Below are 25,724 nucleotides of genomic sequence, written 5' to 3' on the forward strand. Positions count from 1 at the left end.
AACTCAAAAGGAACAACTCAGAACACTTGACTTGCATGGTATACAATGCATTTTAGCTTTTTTCTTGCCTTTCTTTAAATTATTTTTTTTTAATAGCTGTGCAATAGAACAGGTCACATAGGGAAGTTAACAAGAAAGCAGAGTCACTGCTTTGGAGGAAACACAGGCAAGAGACCAGGAATTGTCACTTCAGTTCTAAAAGTAAAAAGGATCAAAATAAGGTGTGTTTTATATAATAACTTACGACGTTCAGCTCATACATTAGAGAACTCAGAAACTTCAATGCTGGGTGCTTACACACATAGCCTGTCCTGTGACAAAAACTTGTTGCTTATGAGACCCCACATCCACATAAACAAAGGAAAAGAACAACAAAATTTCTTCAAGAGTAATGTGCACTTTCAGTGATGCTGATTTCCCTGGGCACTGGGGCCAGTCTGTGATTTCAGAGGATTCAGCTTGCAGTTCCATCCCTTCCCTTCTGCTCTGTCCAGCCTCTACTTCATCCCACTGTATTCCCAGAGACCTTGGCTGGGGAGAGGCTCTTTCAGTTTCTAGTAGCATCTGTAAATCATTCTTTACATTGATTGACACGGAACACCTGCTTAAAACCTATTTTTTTCTCTTTCCAAAGGTTTTAATGCTCTTCAGAAAGGTTACTTTGCATCCCCTGTGACTCAAAGGGGACAGAGAGCAAGCCTGAATGTGGTGGGTAATTTCTAAAGAAAGCTAGAATGCCTACGTGCTTTTTGGTTACACAGCTATGTGCACTTTTAATTAAATTTAAAAATAATTACCACAATTTGTTATATGAATATGATTTTTTAGAAAACCGGGATTGCAGCTGAGTTTGCTTTCTGTCTCTATTTTTGTTGATTCTCTGTAAATGATCCTAAACAATATTTCTCTGTGTGTTGGAATGAGATATGGCACTTTTTGTAGGTTCTCTGGCTGTTCATTTTTGGAGTGACATTAGCCCTTTTCTCTGCTTGAGGGATATTGGATGGAGGTGGCAATTTGTTCATTGGACTTAAATTAGGCTAAATTGAAAAATAAGAGATGACAAGAACTTATGCTGAACATCATGGTGTAAATGAGAGAATTGCATATTGTACAGACAGGTGCAGTAGGAGAGGTTCCTGCAGGGAATACAAGTTCATGCTGCACCACTAAGTTTCTTGGCATTCATCATAAATATGGATGGATATGAACTACAAAAGGTGAGTATTTCATTGGTGAAGATACATAATCCATTCTTTGAAGAAAATGACGTGTATTTGCTGAAAATATCACAGAAATTCATGCTCTTGCAAAATAGTTTCTACTTCCTTTTGTTTAACAGAAGTGTTCACAATAAAGATCTTTTTCTTCTTGTTTGAAGTAGTAAAACAACTTTATAAATAATACCTAGGGTCTTGCATGGCTTTGCAAAACTCACAGAACTTCTCAGCCCATGCTATTCTGACAGCAGTGGACAGAGGTGTAAAGCACCCTGCCTCCCCCATCCCACATTACAGGCAGGTCTGCTCCCTTACTTAGAGTTTGCTGCCTGGAGGAGACAACCTTGGTGCATTATCTGCCTGATATTGACGTCCTCTTGCAAAAGAAATGTTGATTCTGGCAGCTTGGATGACAATGTCTCCAGTCTATCAGTCAAATTAGATATTAAAAATCTGCATCTCAACTACGTCCCGTGAAAGAATTGAATAATGTTTCTGGCACATGTAAAATTTTAGGACATTCAGGACAAAGCTGAATAATATTTTGAGAACTGCTTTTCTTCTTCTCTAATAAAGCAGGAGCAGACCATCCACTGCTTCCCAATCTCTCTGCTATTTGACCAGCGTGTTGAATGGGAAGCTTGTTGGAGCATCCAGCTTAGCAGTCTTGGTCAGAGTGATAAAGCTGGTCACAGGATTACAGAAATGAGCTGAGAAGGACTTTTGGAGGTCATCCAGCTCAGACTCCCACTTAGAGCAGAGTTTTTGCCAACAATGGATCCAGTCAGCTGTGGCTTTGTCTAGACAAGTGTATAAGACCTCCAAGGATGGAGACACCACAACATCTCTCGTTAGTCAGCCCCAGGGCTGTACCATTGTCCTTGTAAAGAAATTTTTCCAAAGTCCAAATTGAAACTCCAAAGGTACAGTTTGATGCCCTTGCCCACTGCTGCTACTGAGACCAATTTGTTCCTGTTACTTTTATAACTACATCACTTCCAAGTTGTTGTGGACCTCTAGGCCCTCTCTTCCCTTGATGAAACAACCCCAGTTCCCTCTACCTCTTCTTGTAGGCCATGTCCCCCAGACCCATGACAATCCTAATAGCCCTTTGCTTGCCCCTATTTCCCCAGCATCCTCTTGAACCAGTGGACCCAAAGATACAATATTCCTGATGTGGACAAGGTCTCCAATGGGGGGCTAACAACTGCCCTCTAACTACTGTCTGTCTTCTTTGTATTGCAACAAGTGTCTCTGTGGCTCATAGATGGTCCATGACCTATCCAGCAGCACCACTGCCACTTGGTTCCCAGCCTGCACCTATATATTGGTTTTTTGCCACCCTGGTCACAGGATTACATACTACTTGCTTAACTTCCTCTGATATCTGTTGTCGCATTTTCAAGTTTCCTTTGTGTCCCTCTGAACCAAAACTTTTCCATTTGGCTTGTCAACCACTCTCCTTTAACTTACTACCCATCCAGAATGAGGATGCACCTTCTCTTTTCATGTAGGTGGCTGATGAGGCCAATGAACCTGAACCTAATGTTAGCCATGGTCTACTACTGAAGCAGAGTGGTGCAGCCAATATCCACCACCCCTAACAGTTCAGTCTTCCAGGCTGTATTTACACAGCTTTTTCCCAGGAGTGCTGTAGAGACAGTGCTGAAAGACTTTCTGAAGCCAAGTGGTCCTACCTCTACTCCTCTCTGCCCCACAGTTCACCACAGAAGGCAGCTTTGTTTGTCAGGACCACTTTGTGCTTCATAAATCTTTGTTTCCTAATGCCTTCTTTCTCAAGATGCTGTGCTCTCTGCACTTGCCTGGGACTTGAGATAAGACTGATAGTACCATGTTCTCCATCTCAAAGACACAAGAATGGCCTAAGTCCTCAAGGACTTTCTCAGCTCACCATGATTTTTCCTAGTTGATGCTCATTAGGATGCTGCATCAGGATTTCAGTCCCTTGCAGCCCTATGGATAGGTGTTCATCTGGCCTCTCTAAGCAGACCCTGCTCCTGGCTGCCCCCCTCCCAAGCTACTGGGGGCACACACCAAGCTCTGGTGCAGGCAAGGAACAGAACATCAACATTTTCCATATTTCATGTCACTTTGTTGTGTCCCTCACTCATCAATGGTCCCTGGGCGTTCACTATGGGCTGCCTCATCTTGAACTGCAGTGTATGTGCAGCTCCTGTGCAACCTCTCAACATCTCCAATGCTGAGTGGAGGAACCTTGCAGGCACGGGACTACCAGCCTTTGGAGAATGATGAGCTTGGGAGGAGCTTCTAGGGCTGCCTTGACTGTTGGCTGCACATCTCAAAAGAGGCAAGTGGCAAATTGGCAAAGCCCTAAGAACCAATATGGGAGAGCTGGGACTCATCTGACTGTACAACCAAAGGGCTGAGGACCAAGCAGAGTTGAACCCTGTTCATTACTGTAACCCTGCAGGGTGAACTCTCAGCTTTTTGAACTCCTTTGCATGCCACTGATGAATACAGCTTGCATGACACAAGACAAGCAAGATAGTTGTCAAATGCTTGTACTTCTAGTTCAATCTCCTAAGCAATTGCCTCTGAAGATTCAGTTTATTAAGGCTGCAGTGATGGTTGCATCTCTGCATCCCTGCACAGAGTACACGTGCCAGAAGTTTCTGCTGTTTGCAGCTCACAAATACTTAACTCCTGTGCTGTCAGCCACATGGGATCTTGGCAGCAGGTCCTGCCCATGCTCTACAGAACTAAAGAAAAAAGAAAAAGAAAACCAACAAATCTTTAATATGATCAGAAACAACTTTGTTTCCTCTTCAAGAAAAAAGCAAGAGGCTAGTTTAAATTTCTGTAGATGCTGTGTACAAATTTCTCTGCATGAGAGAGTCGCTCCTACAGAAGTGATTCTTTGTCTTCAGTTGAGTGTCTCACACCTGAATATATATATATACATTATATATATATATATATATTAATGCATGTAAATCCTCATCTGGATCTCAGAAGCAAGTTCTCAGTGGCTCGTGGCTAACATCAGGCAACCCATTTGCAGCAAGGCATTTATTAATGAGTGAATTCAGCTCCATTTCCTATTTGCAACACAGCTAACAAAACAGATCTCAGCTGTAATTCCAAATGTGTTTATATTTCAGGCCTGTTTTATTTGTACATATTCCAGTTTAAGGAAAGTCACACATACTCCCTTGTTTCAAGTACAACTGCTCACCCACATGACATGGTGTTTTCCTGGATAACTGAAACCTTGATGAACGACTTGGCTGTTCCTCTCCCACGCAGGCACAAGCACAGCCCCAGACACATCTGCAGCACATTGGCTGGTGGGCACCAGACAGACCCCTCAGCACATATCTCTACAGTGTCCCCCCCCCACCATGCTCAGAAAACCTACTTGACCTAAAAGGTGTTCCTGGCACACACAGGGTGGGAACACTACAGGGGAAGATGCTCAGGTCAATCATGGCTACTACAGCTCATGCTCCTCCATGACCCAAGAGATAGGAAGCCTTCCTAGCCTCTGACTCAGGGACAAGTCCCATTTCATCATGGGTGGATGAGTCAAGAGGCATGTATCCATACAAGATCTTTTCAAAATGTCATTAAGAACATTGCATAAAATTAATGGCCTCAAGAATCTCAGACCTTTACAGGAGAGGAAGCTCCCTTGGACCAATTTTTTTTCAAGCACCAGCGCGACTTCCCCATCAAAGGTTCTGCTTACCATCACAGTTGAGGTGGGTTACTGCAAGATTGCTGCTTGAAGAAACAAGATGGTTTTGCTAAATTCTTTCTACAAGTCCTCCAAATACAGGGTCTGAGATTTTTAATAGTGTGTAGGAATTGCTCTGTTTTACATTGCAAAACTTATACATGACTTAGCTAAATCATCTTTTCAGAAGTGACTGAGGTCCTCAGGAGCTTACAGAGTCAGAGCAGGATTCTAAAAGCTGAGACATGATTTGGTTTCATTTGAACAGACAAGAAACAAAGAAGGATCTATGAAGGTGCCTTGGCAGCAGCCAAGAAAGCTTATTAACTGCTTGTCATTTCACTTTATAACCACCAAAATCTTAACACCTGTCTTCAAGATCAATGCTAGGACAAGGGAAGAAAAAACCCAAAGTATTATTAAATGTAAAAATGTAAGGGGCAACATATGATAAATCCTGAAGGACTAGTGCATTAGGACGACAGCAATCCTTTCTGAGCAGACAGCAGGTGCTCTATATAGGAAAAAGCTGGATGACATATTGGGAGTCAAGAAAAAGAAAATGAAAACCAAGAATACTTTAGTTTATCTTACCAGGAAAACAACCTCCATTATCACATTGTAAGTATACCTGTACTTCTTTCTTCTCCCACTGGTCCCTTTTAATCAAACTAAATAAAAGTAAAGAAACCTTTCTGGTCATTCAAACACCTGCAATTCCCATAAAAATAAACAGCCAAATAGAGCTTTTTTTGAGGGACACCACCAGTTTGACTCCCTTTAACAAAAACTATCCTAAAATATCCCAAAAGGGATAATTACTCTTGAATGTAATGCTGAATGTAATGACTGTAGGAAAAGCTTGAGTAAGAGATAGCACGTCCTTAGAGCATTGGCGCAGAGCAAAATCCACTTACCTAAGAGAACTGGCAAAATCATGATTCTCAGCTACAAGTCCTCCCTGCTGCACAGACAAAAGATTTCTTCTGAAGCAGGTAAACAGCAGTTTCAAGGTAAATTAGCATCAGTTTTTGTTCACCTTACTAAACCATGTGTTATAAAGTGTGGTAGGTGGCCAGCTGCTTCAGTTGAGCCACTGAGGCAGCCAGTACTGATAAACATTCTTGTTGAAGAAGGTGACATTCCTTGAGGCATCAGCAAGGAATCAGAGGGCATAGTGACTACAAGGACAGGTTAACAGAGCCAAGCTGAGAGCAAAAAAGGTAATAAAAAGGCAAGAGTGGAAACACCTAATACTGGAAAGCAGCACAACTTCAGAAGCAGGAAAACAGAAGTCACCAAGAAACAGGGAAAAGCAAGAGATCAGGGGCCAAAATCAAGAGAGAAAAAAGCTGATAAAGGAAATTGTTTCGAAGTACAGAAAGGTAGGAAAGAGAAGAGCCAAAGGCTATTAATTAGCGGTCCTTCCCCTATTCTTTTCCGCTGCCTTAGGAATCACCTTTTCTTCCCACTGTTTCTACAGAAACTTTCTCCTCCTGAGTCAGAAGGAATTTCCTGCTGTATGCTTTTCACAGGCTTCCTTGCTGTCGCTTTGTTGGCAGAAGAAAACAAAACCCAATGGGAGGAAACTCCAGATCTTACTCAGATACTAACACAGGCAGCAGGTCTGACCATGCTGTTTCTCTACCCAAGAAGGCTGCCTCCTAGACACACTTGAAATCACTTTGTTTGGCAATTAGAAAGCACTTGGCAGCATCTCATTTCCTGAGTAATTAAACTGCGGTATGTGTTAAGGATTCACACAGAACAAATGAGTTACTTTTTCAAAAAATTTGTACTTTTCTGAAGCCAGAAACAGTCTTCCATATAGAAAGACACATGGACAACAGGAGAAACGAGGATGTAAGAGGCTTTGAGTGCCTGAAGCCCAGCTGAGGCAGAATTGAAGCTTAGATGAAAATCTTTAAAAAGTTCTGCTTCTCACACTGGTGAAGACCAGAGCCTCAGTATAAGCTGGAAATTACTTAGTACATCAAAGAAAAAAAATCCTTTTGGTATTGCATGCATGTGATAAGCAGTAACATTTGCAGCTCATAGCTTGAAAGGATGCTTTATTTTGTTTCAATACAGATTCAATCCAGTTCACAGAGAACACATTAGTTAATACATATCTTTACTTTGTAGGAGAAATGGGCATGAACACGAGTATTCAGTTACCAGCCTTTTATAGCCATTTTATGCAACTTTCGCCTTAAGCACCATGTATGGCACAGGTTTCACTAGCATCCCATATAGAAGCACTGTAACTTCATCTCTAGAAATACAGTAGATTATGTAAATCTCAAGAACTATAGAAATAAATACACTGCTTGGGAATTTACCTTTCAAAATCCTGTTTTTGCCATAAATGTGAGTTTGTTTTAAAATGGTGTATCCCTGAATAATATGTGTACTTACTTGAGGCACATGTTCAAGTTCAGGCTATGGAAAGCAATCTTCATTTTATGCAGCCATTGAGAGCTGAGGATTTAGAGCAGCCAAGAGTGTCCTCAACCCAGGTCTTCATGAGCTGCAGTAGCAGCTAGTAGGAAGAAGTTTCAGGTACCTGAATTGCATCAGAATAAAGCAGCTTCCCATGTTTAACCATTTTTCAAACCTGAAATAGCAACAAAGGCAAGGATGTTGCTAAATTAGCCCCCACTAACCTGCCAAACTTACCATCCTTGTTAGACATAAGGTCTACCAGCACCCATGAGGCCTTGGATTTTTTAAAGCACAAGAGAGGGCTTGGGATTTCAAAAGCTGATCTGCTTCTTCTGCATCCCCAAGACTTATTCCAGGCAGTTCAGCAAAAGACACTGTCAGTCAAAACCTTTCTTACTTATATCACATTTGTTTCATATACCAGGTACCAAATCTCCCCACCACAGCCAGAGAGGTTCGATCTTTCAGCAAAATAAAGTTAATAAATATTGTAGGCAGTTATCATCTATGGTGAACCAAAAAACAAAATTAAAGAGGAAGGAAAAAAAAAAGCCACCCCACACCTCCTGATTAAAGGGTGACTTCTTTTAAACCATGCTGGCTGAAAGGTAACAAAACCCCAGTATCTCCCAGAAGCTAACATAAAACTGGCAGGCACACAGAAAATATTTGCAGAAAAGGGACTATGAAAGATACTTTCAGTCTGACGCATGTTTAAATAGCTGAAATTTTTAAAGCCGTATTAAAAGTCTCATGCACTTAATCTGCTCTGAAATAAAACACTTTATAGCCTTTCCATCTAATTATTTTTCTCTGATCTCAAAGTGCAACAGAAAATCAAAAAAAAAAAAAAAACAGATCACAGGAGAGACAACATAAACAGTTTGTTGGCATATACTTTCACATGCAGAATATTCTATAAGCTGTCAAATGTAAGAGCAACACGGCAACTTTCATTTTTCCTCCACTTAAAGCAGTCATATTTTGAAATGTTTAAAAGAAAATGTCTGAAGTTCATGCTCAAGCTCCTCAAAGCTTTAAACACAGCATCTTACAACTGAGAAAACACTGTCTGTCTTTTTATTTGTAAAACAGAGTTTGAAATATCTTACAATATATTTTTAATTCCATTTTTCTGAAGAAACAGCATTTGAGAACTGAAAGAACAGTGTGCCATTAAATGTTAAGGACCATATTTTAAAAACCTTTATTAAAAAAAAGGTCATATATGTATAATGAATTTAAATTGTATTTTAAAGTCAGCTACTTAAGCACCTAAATGACTGAAAATGTAAGTCTAGTCACAGATGAGGCTGTATGGTTGTGCTCAAGACAGAAGAGGTCTACTCGTGGCAGGCACAGCTGCACACTCACAAGTCAGTCTCTTTCAGCCATGAACCCTGCAGATCTGAGCAACGTCACTGATTAGGTCAGTCTGAACTACTCAGTATAAACTCTCCCTTTCTAATAAGAAGGATATTAACTAAAGCTTTCAGCTAAGCAATAAAATCTTTCTAGTTAGCAACAGAAAATAAAAATGACATGCTTGCTCTGTTTCAGGCACTTTCAAGATCATAGTTTATTTACTGTACGTAAAAAGCTAGTATACAGATTAAGGGATCCCTTAAATTTCAACTCTACAGTTAAACACCATCTAGTATTCTTTCTCTGGATATAAACCAAAAACATTTCTGAACACCTGTAAGCCCCACTATAAATGTGCATTGTTATGAGGAAAAAAAAAGAAGTATAAATCAATGCTTAATTTTTTCAAAGCATGCTATTTACACTGTGAAACCAATGGGAGATAATAAGCAAAGAGGCAATAGATTTTAAAAAGCCAATATTTTGTATAATTTCTGTTACAGTAGTGTGCTAATCAGCATAACTGTATATTAAAAAATTAAAATATAGACGAGCATCCCATTACAGAAATCATCATCTGAATTCCAGTCATTACTTGCTAACCATCTACATGCAACACCTTCTAGGACTGACTTTTTGGTTTTAAAATGTAAAACAGATTGTTGTTTAAGAAACAAGCATTAATTAGTGTACAAAATTAAAAACTGCACTCAGGAATTGTACTGGTCATGAGCCTTTTCTCTACAGAAGGGGATGAAAAAAAAGAAAACAATCCAATGTATAAACAATGATAGTATATGGAAAGAGACCACTTTCTAATTATGAAGGGCAGTGTCTAGACCCAGAATATCTGGGTAGCAAACTGTAGACACCAGAAACAAACAGCTTTCACATAGATGTTCTTTACAGGAGGCCTTTCTTTCCATCAAATGGCAATGGCTGACAGCAAATAAGGGGCACCAGGTGTACAACTAAATAGATCTTGCAAAATACTAAGATGGGGGAATTGTTAATATACAATTTGAACTATATATACAACATAATGGAATGTATCCCATCCCAAAACAGGTTTATGAAACAATTGGACCTTTATATACTAGACTTATGATTCATCTATAATTTTAATGAAAATGTAAGTACACAAGAGACTTGCATGGAAAGTAAAATTTATGGGGCACTGTGCAGGAACTATTGACAAAGCCTCTTAATGGCAATTCTGCTTTTAAAGTAACTCTGTTAGATATAATTGAAACAACATCTGTGCATAGAATGTCCTGACAGACACTTCAACACAGGAGCTTTGGTGATTTAAAAAGGCCCTTTCTAATCTGCTATGAATAGTACTGCAGAAGTATTGATGCATGCACACATCTGTATTAGCTGAGACCAATGGTCCAACTGCGTGAACATTTCCTCCGTGAGGTGCTTTCCATGTTAAACTACTTCAATAACAGTAAGATGAAAAATAGACTAAACAAAGTATTTCTGATAACTCAAACTAAATAAGAAATGGAATGCCAATATGGCAGTAAAATCTTGTTCTGTTGTTTTTAAACAGGAAGGTCTCTTGTACCAGCAGAATCCTGTATACAGATACACATATGAGGGAATACACCACTTATAATTCCCATTAAACAAAAGCTGATTCATCATGTGAGGAGGTACAAATTACAGAAAACATGAATAGTCAATAGAAGAGAAACAACTGGTTTACATGAAAGAAGAGAGAACGCTTCAGTCTGAATGCAGTTATTTTGTGAAAGCTGCTACAACAGCCCACAGAACCTCATTCGTGTTGGCTTTCATACATTCAACCTCAGGGTCTAAATCCAGGAGCTGCCGCACTCTTTTTGTGGCTAAATCATACTGCTCATCCAAAAGAGGGGCAAAAGCGTTCTCCAGAACATCTGAAGCATGGGCTAAATAAACAAGTGCCAGCAAGCGCTTGTCCATGCGGTGAGGATCATTTACCCATTTCTCAAGAACAGCTTCTTGAACCTTCTTGATGAGGCGCTGTTTGATGTTGTTGTTGGTGAGAGGGTGCGTAGTCATGTCAAAAAGAAGGAAGTTCTGTTTCTCTGTTGTCAATACACCTTTTTCCACTAGATTTTTAGCTAACCGTTCACGGACGTTTCGTAGTTGGTAGTGCAACTTCAGTGGGTTCCATGTTTCACCTAAGCAAAACAAGATGACAGACAACAGTCAGGCAAAGTTTAAGCTGTACTATTACAGTGATTTCCCCCTGCCACAGTGCAAAATGAGCTGTCAAATTCGTATAGCTGACTGTTACAGTAAGATACTGGGTTAATGTCAGCATTTTTCTGATCTGTGACCTACTCAGATATAGGCATAGACACAGAGACCATGAGAGGTTCCTTGGAGGACTTTACTGTCTATATTTTTTATAAAAGGACATCTAATCTATGTCTTGATTTAGAATACGAAAATAAACAGTCTTATACTGAAGGTTAAGAACCTCAAAACAGCCATGGAGAAAGAATTTACTTTTAATAATAAAAAAAGCATCTACTCCAGTTCTGTGCAACTTCCTGCTTCCAGACTCCCCTATTTCAGAAACTGGAAGACGTGTCATTGCCTTTCTTTCTGCCACAGAGACAACCTAATGCACAGATATTCTGTGCATTTCTGTATTTCTTCATGCCATGCATTTCTGTATTTCTTCAGGCTTTCATTCTCTCTCCTCCTGCCCAAACAAAGCCAAACAGTGGTCATGCACTGGGGTGGTAGTGTTCACATGTCAACTGGAGCACATGTTGGGCGGGGTCTTTAATGCTTCAGTAAAAATTATTTCTAACACTTTTTGGTAAGGCAGGAGAATCTGGCCCTTTGGAGTGCATGACTGTGTGTGCATAGAAGAAGGAATTTAAAATGCCAAAATCATCCTCAACAGCTACTGACAAAGCTGTAATTGTTAAGCATTGCAAAATCCACCTTTGCTTAAAAGTTTACTTAACAAGATAAAATTTTAGGTCCAGCCTGCCTAAATATTTATCATAAGTATCAACATCTTCTCCAGATACAAGGGACTCTATGAATTTTAAGAGGTGACATAAGCAGCATTAAGTATTTCTTGCACAGATGGATGTTTTCTATAGAATGATAGGAGACTTTCTGATCAATTTGTTTCTGTATCAAAAAGCTTTTTTAAAAATTCACTGGTTAAAGCACAATAATAGAAGTAAAAAACAAAAATCACTTTAAGGTTCCTCCCACTGTGATACTGGGTAACAAACACTGTACCCAAGTAACAGCCAAGTTAAGTAAACAAATGAGGTGATACCAACTACATACATAAAGGCAAGGAACTCACACAGGCCTAAACTAGGTATGTCCCTATAGATCTCACACCTCACTGAATGTAATTTTCCAGCTTTACCATGAATGGAACTATCACACGCACACACGCACAAAAGAGTTGTTTCTTTATGGCATTTCACAGGACAAAGCATGTTTCTTCGACTTGTCTACATCTGTTTGGTGGATGCGGCTGTGCGGTAATAAAAATCAGTACTGTGGTGACACCTTGTGATCAGACCCCTCCACTACACAAACAGTTGTACAAACATAGACCTTTAGATGTTTGTTCCATACAAAGGAAGATCTGACCTTTTGATCCAAATTTATGTATTCCCTATGCCTGCGTTGCTTATAGATGATCTTATAAACAACATCATTCTGGCAGACATCTTACATGTCCAAATAAGTATTTCATTTATGGCTTTGAACTCATATGTACTGTAACTTCAAGCAGCGTTCTTCACATGGCTGATAACTGCAGATACAGTGGCTGTTCTTCCAGGATCAGGCCCTAAGGCAAAATTCTAAAAGAGTTTATTAAAAAAACAAAAAACACCAAAAAAACCACCACCCCCAAAACCCACCAAAATACATTTCTTCAAAGGGCAGTTCTCTAAACTGTGAGAAATGCAAAAAACAGTAATGCTACCCAAGAACCAGTGATTAATACCCATGCGTGGGCACGAATTATTAAGCCAAGTCATAGCCACAGCCCTGACAATACTTTTTCAGAACCAAAGCTCAGTAGGATCAGGAAAACTTTAGCTTAGCTCAAGGAAAACATACAACACTGTTCATTCATTCATTGACCTTTCCTAAATCAGTACTAACTTCATGTACTCCATACTGTGAGAGAAGGGGAAGTGTCAGCACAAATTATGTATTTTGGACAAGAAAAATGAATTTGTTTTGTACGCTACAGATGAGGAGAGTTGAGAAAGAAGTGAACTACAAGCAATGCAGCAGCCATGCCCCCTAATAATTGGGACTGCTTTGTTATCTCTCCCCCTTCTGCAGGAAGGAATATGAACTGTTTAAGACAGTACAGGAAGAATAGGAAGAAGGGAAGAATGAAAAAAAAATTCAAAAAACCATGGAGGGATTTTGCTAATTTTTAATACTCTCGATTCTTGGTTGCTACAAGTAACAGACTCAGAGAAGCAATTTCAAGCCTTATTACTCCCCACCTACCAGAGTCATGTTGTTGACAAAACAGTGGGGGGTTTTTCCTACTCTGTTTGCACAACTGAAACAGGGCTCTGACCTACTCCAAGGAAGCTGAATTTTACATGGTTTGTCAAAACAGAGAACCCCTAGTGATGAATTCTGGCTACAGAAAAAAAAAACCTCAACAAAGCAACAAAACCACTATATTTTAAAATATGGTAATTGTTCATTTCAGCTTATTTTATGCACCCTGAGGATACAACTGTTGACAATGTATTTGAAAAAAGCTAATTGCAACTGTAAAGATGAAATCTGACCTTTTTTTTTTGCAACAATTTACCCACCTTATAAGAAGAGCTGTGTGCAAAGTACTTATCTTTAAGGATTTGTTTTGAACGAGAAGTAACATATGAAAATATTTGTTGTATTCAGAAAAAATAGAACTCCTGACATTTTACTGTTTCTTTTCAATTAATGGACAAATCATCCTTAATTTTTATATCTCAGGGTGATCTCCTAATCACCTTTCTTTTTTAAAAGCTCTTAATAACGAACCCACACACCTAGACTCCAAACTTCCACTAACCCCCATTTCCAATTTCAGAGAAAGGTAGTTGTCTCTCCAGGGTGAAGCACTAATTTACTTCAGCACCAGGGGAAGGCACCTCTTCCACAGAGTTGAGATGTCCTTTGACACTTCATAAGGAGATCCTTTCTGATTCAAATTAAGTCAAAAGCAACAGTTACTTACATTTGATTAAAGGCTACAATCAACAAGAGACTACCTTAGAGTACAGACTAATTAACTTTTTTGCATACTTTTTCTCCAAAATCCTTAAAGTATAATCTCTAGTGATGCCAGATAATTAGCTTTATAGGGGGGAAAAAAAGCAAATACATTATGTCCAAGGCTTACCACTAAGCAGTTCAATCCAATTCTGTACTGTTTCAGGAGGTTGGGTCTCTTTTATGTGTTTCAGAGCTTCATCAAGCAGCACATCCCCTGTAGGAGCATCTGACTTGCAGATAACCTAGGACAAAATAAAATGCAGTCATTATTTTGAATTAACATGTGACATTGAGAAATCAATAACAAACTCAAAAAGGCAGGAAATCTCATTTTCTTCACCTATATATTATTTTTATCCATTAAGTTTTAGACAACATCTGTAAGTTGTACAGCTCTGAAGAACACACTGACCTGCATTACTACATTCGGTTCCCTAACAGTTAAAACACACATATTACACAAAATACGTATTTACTATCAAATCCCTTAATATGCAATAATTTAATTAATAATTTTAAGTGCTATCATTTAAGTTTGTTACTGTTTCAACTTTTTAAATTATTTTAGCTCTTCCCTCAAATGAACATAGGAGAACAAGAAATATCACTCCTAGTAAAATAATAAAATACAAGAATTTGAATAGCTGCTTTTTTACCAGCTTAAGTAGTTATATAAGACATGTACAAATACTTTTTTTCCTGGTTATAAAAACTAGAGCAAAAAATTAAAACATACGGATTAAATAAACCCAAGTGAATACCCCTGAATAAAAAACCACCATAATAATAAAATCTTCTTTAGGAAAAGTTTCAAAGTAATTTATAAAAATAACCAAATAGTTTTACAAGTTAGGGTTTTGCAAGCATTCTGTAGGAATGTAAGTGGCAACTGTCAGAAACTAACATATCAATACAGTTCCACATATACAAGAGAAGCAGCAAACAAAAGCTTTTATTTTTGCAAAGGTATACAATAGTCAGAAAGATGTCCTGCACTGAGAGGAAACAAAAAGGGAAAATGATGGAGAAATCTTTATGAATACCTTTACAGGTCATAGCTAGAACACTATTTCCAATTTAGATAGTATATATGAGGCACAGAAACTAAGAATTTCAGTAACTATCATCAAGAAGGAACCTTGCATGTCCACAATGCCATGCTAGAAAGAAAAGATCTAAAAAGAAAGCATGTAAGGTATTTTTACAATGACAGTATCAAACAGTTGTTCAGGATGCCTATGTTGATAAAAATAAAAGATACAGGCATATCCTAAAAAAGCAGAAGGTAACAGATAAAGGTTATACTGTTAAAGCTTCAAGTACATTTAACACCCTGGGAGCTGCTGAAATGCATCCATTTTAAGACTAAATTTCTGCCAGGGAGGGACCAGAGAGACTTCATTACCTGTTACTGCCTCAACATTAAACGGTCTCTTGAGACACTGTCCAGGTCTCCATTTTGGGGAGCTGAAGATCACTCCCACTATAAACCTCAAGTATTATGTTTTCAGAACACAACCACATTTTATTCCAGACAATCCCCATTTGAAAATAAACACCACAACAATGCATATTTATCCTTCTGATTTACAACCATCACTCAAACCCCCTATTAACTACATACAACATTACATATCTCCTAGTGTCATATCAAGATTATGAATTTTTGAAAGTTTCTGTTCTTTAACTATACAGAAGTATAATTTCGCTTGGATATTTGAGCTGCTAGATTGTGACTATTAATAGCCACCTTTCAGCCATTCCTTTAACAACTAGCCTAAAAATATCCAACTTACCTTCTTTTTAAAACTGACATGCCAGCAATATTCTTATTTCTTTGAAGTGTCTAACAAGATTAGTTTCACAGTAATCTTCGTTACACTTATTTACACCCCAGCCTGCTGCAGTTGGTAACCTACTACTCACCATCTCACATTAAAAATAAAGATGTGTAGTAATCTTTTTCACATACTTATTATTTTTTTAAAAAGCAACCAACCAATCAAATTCACTAAAGAGATTTCAAATTGCTTTAAAATCTAATATATAAGTAAGTTGGAGGGGGACGAGAGGAGGGCTAAGTTTATAAAACAGCTTCTCTTCCTTATTTGGGGTTAACATCCTTTTTCCTACCACTGCAAAGAAGTTTAGGAAGCTAGCCTGAATGCAATGCAGCATGACAGGACACCTAAACACCTAAGCAGACTGTCATTTAAAGGAAAGAGCTGTCAGGAGCACAGAGTCCTCCATTCCATTCAGCCAGCACTCCTCAAGCACTTGTCAAGCCACAGTGTACATAAGATTTTGTTTCAAGTTTATCACTTTACAGTAATGCATACAGCACTGTTTCTTCTCACTTCTTTGCTACATTGAAAATTCACAGCAGAGATTCTTCTGATTATTCTTGCCCCTAAAACTAAAATATTGTGGGGAATACTTCCATAGTATTTCCTCTCCCCTTCCCAGCACAGGCAGAAGCAGAAGCCCAGCTATCTCTTTCTTATCTTTGTGGATCCACTCTTTCTTCAATAAGGATTTATCAGTGAACACTTCCTGGCTAGCTCTTCAGAGTTGTAACTGAACAAGAGTGGGAAAACAATGGGTTAGGGATCTTGTTAACTGAATCATCCAGAAGGTTAAGCACCCACAAGAGGGAATTTTGTTTCTCCAACAGATGAGGTATGTTACAGAAAGAAGCTAAGATTCCGGTTCATAGGAAGCAATGGTTCTTAGCATTACTGCAAAGAAAATCTTTTATTCCAATTTTTCAATGATTTATCAAGTAATAGATTTGACTGGTATCTAATTGCTGGGGAAATTTCAATTATACAGAATATTTGGTTTGCATATTCCACGATGCAGCTTTGCAACTAAGTAATGCTAAAGATTAGGTACCTCTTGCATCAATTTTAAATAATTTTCACTATTTAGTTTTAATACAAAAATTCAGTCATGCATGAATCACTCAGAATTGTCAGCAACAAAATACTGAAGCTAATCTGCCAAGAATTTGTTGGAATTTCTTATGTTTTCAAGAACTCTAATGATTTGCTTTGCTTTCTGAGGTTGTAAGGCAGCACAGAGTACCGTTTTCTCTCTCAAATAACCATGAGGCATAGAAATTATTTATATATAAGCCCTAGCATTAATTTATTAGTTTCCAAAACTGATATTAGTAGATAGAACTCCAAAGTGATGCTATGCTTACACAGTGTTAGGCCAAATTTGCAAGAGAGCTGCAACACAAAATACATCTTAGTAACTTTCAAGGTTTCACCAATATCTATCAAGTCCTTGTATGCCAGTTTTCATGTGTCTCTGGCAGACAAGCATTGATTTATTGTATCTTGATCCATTCTGAAGTTCTGCCTGAGAAAATGTAAAAAAATATCAGCAAAGATCCACCTGATATGAGGCTTGAAGTGGAAATCATTGTAGCTAGCTATCTTTTAAGTCAGATATATGACCAAGGCCACAGTGAGCTGGTTACAAATTCATACTCCTACCCAAAGAACTAGTTTGACCCTCTCGTTCTCACTTTATTGCTTGTGCCAGCAGAGTCATCAGCCTCCCTACCTGATGACAAGATTAAGAAAGCAATTCAAGTAGAAACTAAATTGGTCAAAGTGAATTGGTTTTCAGCCAGAATGGTTACCTAACAAGGCTGCACAAATGCTAGTACAACTCAGTAAGCCTGTTTACAAAGGCAGCACTGCTCTCCTAAGCTGCAACACAGGCTAAAGCAACTGAAGCCTGAACTCCTCACTTCAAACCATGGATTGTAAATACTGATTTTTGAATCACAAATCAAAGCTTTGAGTTTTAAAAAAGGTTTTATCTTCCCACAAAATCCAAGGATGGACCTTAGGCAAGGAGGAGGGGCTAGCTTGACAGGAAGAGAGGCTGTAGGAAATGGTATTGCTGCTGAATCACAATCTTGTGTTAAACTAGACAGCTCATCCCACACACGAAGCACAGTATTTAATTAATGGCGAAAACTGAAGGCAAGGAGTAGAAAGCCTGCAAAGGCAGACAAGGAGGACACTTGGTAGAGGTGAGACTCATCAAACCAACGCAGAAACGAAACAGAAAATTAGTGTTCATGCAAAACTTTAAGGTATAAAACAACAGGAGACATTGACCAGAATTATTTCTAAACACAGAGGTGGTGCGGGAGCAGAAGGCGGCTCATTTACCTCAGCAGTTAGAGATTTTATTTGCAAGAAGATTACTTAGGCAGAAACTAATCTAAATTTAAATTCTTTTTCATAGAATCTTTCTGCCTGCCAAAAGAAATCTCTTCATTGCTTCGCAACAGTAGAAAGAACACAACCTTTAACACTGGGGGGTTTTTTAGATCTCCCTTAACAGAATGTGGAAGTAGAAGGAGGGTGAGAAGAAACAAGCATACCTACCTACCACCAAAACTCCACAGTCAACTTTAACAAAACAACTTCCTTCCCCCCAAAAAAACCAACAAAATACCCCCAAACAAATATAAGACTAAAAAAATCCCCTCCCCCCCCCCAAAAAAAAAAAAATCTCACAACCACAAAGCAAACTACCCAAATGAAAACAATTTTGCTTTAATTCTTTACTGGAGAGACACATGGGTTATTTTTTCATTTTCCTAAAAAAAAAAAAAAAAAAAAAAAATAGTTAAAATTTCAGGTAGATAGAGCTGACAAGGTTTGCATAGAATGAAAATAACTCTGAAGAACAATCCTGAATACCTAGGGAGGAAAAATTTTCGGAGGAAAAAAAATTGTGCAAACTGAACGATGCTGAATATGCTTAAATAAGGCTAAAACAAGCAGGAGCTGCTTATCTGGAGGAGGAAGCTGAAAGAGAGCTCGGCAACTTATAAGCATTTCTTTAAAAAATTAGCAAAAGATAGTCAAATGTTGCCTGTCTACCAGAGATAAATGCTTTTTTATGGTGCATTTTACTAAAAATACTGTATTTTCAATCACCTTATTTCACAAGTATCCTGTAATGCTGATGAAGTAAAAGTTCTTCAGACTAACTTCACACATTTTATACAAGGAAAACTACAGTGAAAAAAGTAGTAAGTTAAGACCCCAAATCTTCAGCCTAATTCAATAAAGGACCTATGAAATTTGTTCATCTTAAAGGTCATGGAGTGCAACAAATTTAACATGGCAGTCACGTGATGAAACTAGACACAGTTTTGTGTTCTCAGGGGCCCAAGGTACAAGAATAATTTCCTTCCCATGCACTGCAAGCAGAAACTGAAACACTGAGTACACCAGATTTAAGTGGTGGCTAGCAGGACATGCGTGGCAGGCTGTCAGCCATACCTTTCAGCCTCAACCTGCATCTCACCACCATTGCAAAAGCCAGTTCTTTCAGCAGATTACAACAGATGCTATTGGTTGTCAGCACTAACTGCTGCTACTCCACCCTGGCCAAAACCACTGCCAACTGTTAGTGCCAGGCTCTCAACAGTAGCAGGAACACATCAAGATGACACAAAGGAGAAGCGAACAAGTACAGGAGATATCCCAAGGCAGTTCAGCTCAACACTTTAACACTCTTTGTTATGTGCATCTGACTGAGGTCACTGGTTACAATCCCTATCCCCATGTAGAAAAAAAAAAAATTTCTTATAACCAGATGTAATTTATTGCCTTGAACATGACACAAATGTAAATGGGATCGCTTTTCTCCACTTACCTTTCTTGTTAATAGACTTTTGCGCCTCATTCCACAAGTCTCCAGCTGAAGACGCCCTCGCAAAGCCAATTCAATCAGCATACAGCCACGCAATCCTGAAGAGATGCAATCATTCCAGAATGATGTGTAGCCCTGAGAAGAATGAAATACAGTAAGATATCTCCATCTCTACCTGAAAGCAAACAGCAAAAGAGGTTTATTGCATTCTCAAGGCAATTCTCCTGCCTCCATACACTTTGAGTTGCATCACTAATCAATTATACCATTCCTGTGCTGAAAAAATGAAAGACAAACTCATTCCCTACTGGCTTTGACACTAAAGTCTCTGCTCTTGGAAGAACAGAAAAATCTTAGGGAAAAGATACAAAACGAAACAGCAAGGTATCATGTACCTTGAGACAAAAAGTGTAGTTTATACATAGACAAACTTGCTACATTTTTAAAACATCAGCCATTTCATACTACAGTCACAGATGCCAGGCTCTTAAGAAAATTACAGCATTTTGCATCCATGGAAAATGTGGCCCTGATAAAGTAAAAAGAGCACGAAAATCAATACTAAGTAAAATACAGAATATAATGGAAATACAACTGTAATAAGCACATACCACAAAACAGATCCTTCAGCTTTAATATAGTAAAGCAAAAGACCAAAATGTTCAAGAAAATGCTTGCAACAGTTACTACTCTGCCATTTAGATCTTTTGAACAAACGCATTTTTTTAAAGCTTGATGAATACTCTTCTTACACAGACTGCAAAAGTGCAAACCACATTTATTCTACAAAACACACCATATCTACCATGCTACTTCTTCTGTATTTATGCATCTATAGAATGGTTGGGGTTGGAAGGGACCTTAAAGATCATCTAGTTTCAACTCCCATGCACAGGCAGGGACACCTCCCACTAGACCAGGTTGCTCAAGGCCCCATCCAATCTGGCCCTGAACACTTCCAGGGATGGAGCAGTGCTCTGTTTTGAGCCTGGCCGATAACAAACGACCACGCAGCTGCCTACTCCTTCTCCTCCACTATGGGAGGGTGAGGAGGAAATCTACCTATAACCTGGTGGGTCAAGACAAGGACTACGAGGTTTTCACTCACCTGTTACAGTTACAGGCAAAACAGACTCAACTTAGGAGAAAAAAAAAAAAAAACGATCTAATTTATCATTAATTAACCCAAAACGGGGCAAAGAAAAAACAAAAACCAGACCTTAAATACTTTTTCCCCCCCACCCCTCCCTTCTTCCCACACCCAAATTCCTTTCTTCTCAACATCTGTAACTCCCCCCCTCCAGAAGCACAGGGGGACAGGTAGTGGGGTTTACAGTTCAGATATTAAAAGGCTGTTTTCCACCACTCCTTCCTTCTTAGGGAAAAAGATTCCTTGCAGTCTTCCGTACTTCAATGCAATACAGGGTCCCTCCCATGGGCGAAAGTCCTTCACAAACATCTCCTTCACAAACATGTTTTTCTGTATATTTGTACATATTTATTAACGTTCCCTTTTTTATCATTATTTTTTCATTAAAGTTGTGTAGTTTAGTTTGCAACCCATAAATCTCTCTCCCTTATTCTTGCTCCTTTTTTTCTCAGGGAGGGGGATTAATAGAGAGCATCCATCATTTTGTTAATTGCCGGCCCAGCATTAGAGGAGCACATCCATTGTTCACCGAGGCAGACCTGGATATTCTGGAGCCAGGAGAGATATTCAGAAAGCTACTTACAGGAGACCTCCCCAGGGGATCCCTTCCCTGCTACCAGAAAAGGCACCACATCACCCCAGAATGCAAAGCTACAGCTTCCCTCGGCAACCAGGGCCAGCATCTCACCACTCTCACAGTAAAGAACTCCTTCCTTGTATGTAATCTAACTTTACCCTCTTACAATTTAAAGCTATTAAGCCTTGCCCCTTTACTCCATGCCCCTGTAAAAACTTACTCCCCAGCTTTCCTGTAGCCCCTTCAAATAGCAAAAAGCTGCTATAAGGTCTTCCTAGAGCCTTCTCTTCTCTAGGCTTAAAAACTTCAACTCTCTCAGCCTGTTTTCACAGGAGTGGTGGTCCAGCCCTCTGGTCATCTTTGGGGCCCTCCTCTGGATTTGCTACAACAGATCCACGCCCTTTCTTTGCTGGGGGCTCCAGAGCTGGACACAGTACTGTAGGTGGGGACTCGTAAGAGTGGAGGAATGGTGAAGAATCACTTCCCTTGACCTGCTGGCCACCCTTCTTTTGATGCAGCCCAGTATACAATCAGCTTTCTGGGCTGCAAGCACAATTCACTGGTTCCTGCTGGGCAGTAAAAGCTCAGTTAACATGCCAAAGTCCTTCTCCTCAGGACTGCTCTCAACCCATTGTCCACCCAGCCTGTATTTGTGCTTGGGATTGCCCTGACTGCTGTGCAAGACCTTGCACTTAGCTTTGCTGAACTTCACATGGTTTTTATAGGTCTACCCCTCAGGCCTGTCAAGATCCTTCTGGATGGCCTTCCTTCCTGCCAGTATGCTGACCTCACCCCACAGCTCAGTATCATCAGCAAGCTTGCTGAGGGTGCACTCATTTCCACTGTCCATGTTGCCAACAGAGTTGTCAAACAGTGCTGGTCCTGATATTAATCCCTCAGGAATGCCAGCTCATCATTCATCTCCATGGTCCATCAAGCTGCTGACCACAACTCTAACTGTGACTATCCAGCCAATTCCTCATGCAACAAATGATCTATCCATCAAGTCAATGTCTGCCCAACCTAAGAGACAAGGATGGCATGCAAGCCAGTGTCAAATGTTTTGAGCAAGTCCAGGTAGATTATATCAATTGCTCTTCCCTTATCCACCACTACTGTAACCTCATCTGTCACAGAAGGCCATTTTGCCAGCACACTTTGCAGTCAGTGAAGCCATTTCCTTATTTTCCATATGCCTTAGCATAGTTTCCAGGATGCTTCGTTCCACGATCTTGCCAGAAACTACAGATCCTTGATAAGATCAAAGTCTGTTCTCCTGAAGCCCAGCGTAGTGAGCTTGCTGTGTGCCCTCCTCACTGCCCTAAGGACCTTGAACTCCACCATCTCATGGTCACTTCAAGCATGGCTATGCTTGAGCTTCACATTCCCCATCAACCCCTCCTTGTTTATAACAAAGCCCAGAAAGTACCTCTCTTTGCTGGCTCCTCTATCACTTGGAGGAGGAAGTTACTGTCAACACATTCCAAGAACTTCCTGGATTGTCTGTGCCCTGCTGTGTAGTCCCTTCAACAGACACTGGGGTGACTGAAGTCCCCCATAAGAACCAGAGCTTGTGAACATGAGGTTATTCCTACATGTCTATAAAGGGCCTCATCCATTCAGTTTTCCTGGTCACATGGTCTGCAGCAGACCTGTACTGTAATGCTCCCTGTTCCTGCCCTGCCTTAAAATCCTGACCCGTAAGATCTTGCTTGGCTCCTCATCCATTCTCAGGCAGAGCTCCAAGCACTGTAGATACTCACTACCGTAGAGGGTGACACCCCCTCCACATCTCCCCAGCTTGTCCCTCCTCAAGAGCCTGTATCCTTCCATTCCAGCACTCTGGTAATTTGAATAATCCAACCATGCTTCCATGTGTAACTGAAAATTAATAGAAGCAGACATTTATCTTTGACATTGTAAACAGCGTTTTGACTTCTACTTTAAATGGCATACAGCATAAGCAGAAAACAGTGCACAAAAGAGAAACAGGAATGCTCAGCATGATAGAACTGTCCATTAATATGTCAACAGATGGGCAGCAAAGAAGATTGAAAGAATAATAATGCATGGAGAAGGGGAATAGCAATATGCAATAATGTACTATTTGCACAGGCCCACAGACAAGGACTTAAAGGTGTTAAATGAAGCTATCTAACAGGTAAGAAAAATCAAACACCCGTTTCTTTTCTATGTTTATCAACTTTTTACAGGAAAGCAGTGTTTTAAAGTTTAAAAATACTTAGAAAAATGAGTTAAATCCATAAAATGGACTGATAATGAAGCTTGACAGATCCGTAAACCTGGCATGGCCTGGGAAATTCCTGGCTAGTTAAAGTAAGCATAAACTTGAGGTGGAGTTGCCATCCTGTGCACACCTGTTCCCTGAAAGTGGCTTGGAAATGCTTATTACAGGTGATGGAACAAGAGGGACTTGGTTTGATCTTTTAATACTGTTCTGACTGTTATTCAAAATACTTAAGGAGCCTCAAAATACTGAAGTTGAAGATCAAAGCCCACTATTTATAGATGCAAGTCATTCCACTATTTGATGGTCTTGAACAGAACCAGTTTTCTCACAAATACAATACCAAGTCTTTTTACTTTATCTGTTTTTGTACAGGTCTTCCATAATTTTATAAACATCCTAGGTCCTTGAAATACTTACTTCATTAAATTTGCTAAGCAGCAGGAAGGAAAAAAAAAAGTCTTACAAAGCAGGGAATTATTTTTATCTGACAGCAATCACACCCAAATAGCATTTTAAGCTATGAATAGCTCACAAGACAAAATTTTAAATCTAAAAATAAAAGATCAAAAGAATGTTTACAACTGTCATGTTATTGACACAAAGAACAAAAGCATTTTTCATCAGAGCTGACCTAGAACTTTCCAGGTAAAATCTAGCATTGCTAAATAAGCATAAAGGGAAATGAGAATAAAGTTTGCTACAGAAAGTCATTAGAATATTAAATTAGAAGCTCAAGATTTTCCAGGTATGACTAAGCACAGAGCTCAAACTAAGACACTTTTTCTGCTTAAGAATAAGTTATCCAAATCCATGATAATTAGGTAATTTCTCTTCCAGCACCTCCTTCAGCATTTCTTTGCTTTGTCCTCTTTCCATGCCCCTTGCCCATTTCCATCTCACAAAGGTCTTCCTGTCCAATTAGCCATTAACAACTTGAGACTCTCACCTATTAAATGATGGCCCTGTGCACCAGTGTTACCCAACTTAACCCATCTTCTGCTCCTTGCTTTTACTTTGCCTCCTCTGCTGCACATCCCCACTATGAAACTGAGACACTTTCTCTCCTAAAGAAGCCCCCTTCCTCACCTCATCTTACTGTGGTATATAATTAACTTATCCCTTCTGCATTTATCATCATGGAAAAGCTTAGGAAGGGACCTTAAAGATCACCTAATTCAACCTCCCTGCCATGGTCAGGGTCATCTCTCAACTAGACCAGGTTGCTTAAAGCCTCATCCAACCTGGTCTTCAACACTTCCAGGGAGGGGGCAGCCACAAATTCTCTGGGCAATCTATTCCAGTGTCTTGCCATGCTTGTACTGAAGAATTTCTTCCTAATATCCAGTCTAAATCTATTTTTCTTCAGTTTAAAACCATTCCCCTTATCCTATCACTGGACACTCTTATGAGTGACCTCCTCCTTTGGGAAAGAGTGATTGGAAAGCTGCCAGGCAGAAAAGGGCCTGGTGGCTCTGGTCAACATCTAGGTGAGTACAAGCCAGCAGTGTGCCCAGGAGGCCAAGAAGGCCAACAGCATCCTGCCTCATATCAGGAATAGTGTGGCCAACAGCAGAAAGGAAGTGAGTGTGCCCCTGCACCCAGCACTGGTGAGACCACACCTCAAGTACTGTGTTCAGTTCTGGGCCTCTCACTTACAAGATGGACATTGAGCTACTGGAGCAAGTTCAGAGGAGAGCAACCAAGCTAGTGAAGGGTCTGGAGGGCAAGTCCTACCAGGAGAGGCTGAGGGAATGTGGGTTACTTAGTCTGGAGGAGACAAAGAAGATCCTATCATGTACTAGAACTACCTGAAAAGATGTTGTAGGGACGTGGGTGCTGGCCTCTTCTCTCAAGTGAACAATGATAGAACTAGAGGAAGTTGCACCAAGGAAGGTTTAGTCTAGGCATGAGGAAGAATTTCTTTACTAAGAGAGTAGTCAGGAATTGGAATGGGTTGCCCAGGGAAGTACTTAAAAACCATGTCAATGAGGCACTTCAGGTCATGCTCTAGTGGGTGACAGATAATGACA

The 25,724-nt window shown here is 39.6% G+C and overlaps 2 protein-coding genes across 2 annotated transcripts in view; one reads left to right on the forward strand and one right to left on the reverse strand.

Moving 5' to 3' along the window:
• The window catches only part of SUB1 (SUB1 regulator of transcription), a 257,386-nt gene that overhangs the window by 85,401 nt on the left and 146,261 nt on the right, over positions 1-25,724 (forward strand). The gene's annotated exons all lie outside the window — the stretch shown is intronic.
• The window catches only part of GOLPH3 (golgi phosphoprotein 3), a 31,425-nt gene continuing 14,638 nt past the window's right edge, over positions 8,938-25,724 (reverse strand). The window contains exons 2-4 of the mRNA XM_071732308.1: positions 19,720-19,851; positions 14,150-14,264; positions 8,938-10,922 (exon numbers count right to left, since the gene is read on the reverse strand). Coding sequence (XP_071588409.1) covers positions 10,498-10,922; positions 14,150-14,264; positions 19,720-19,851 — 672 coding nt within the window. The 3' untranslated portion in view covers positions 8,938-10,497. The remainder of the gene's footprint in view (positions 10,923-14,149; positions 14,265-19,719; positions 19,852-25,724) is intronic.

The sequence above is a fragment of the Heliangelus exortis genome, chromosome Z (genome assembly GCF_036169615.1).
Source record: "Heliangelus exortis chromosome Z, bHelExo1.hap1, whole genome shotgun sequence".
In the NCBI taxonomy this organism is placed as follows: domain Eukaryota; kingdom Metazoa; phylum Chordata; class Aves; order Apodiformes; family Trochilidae; genus Heliangelus; species Heliangelus exortis.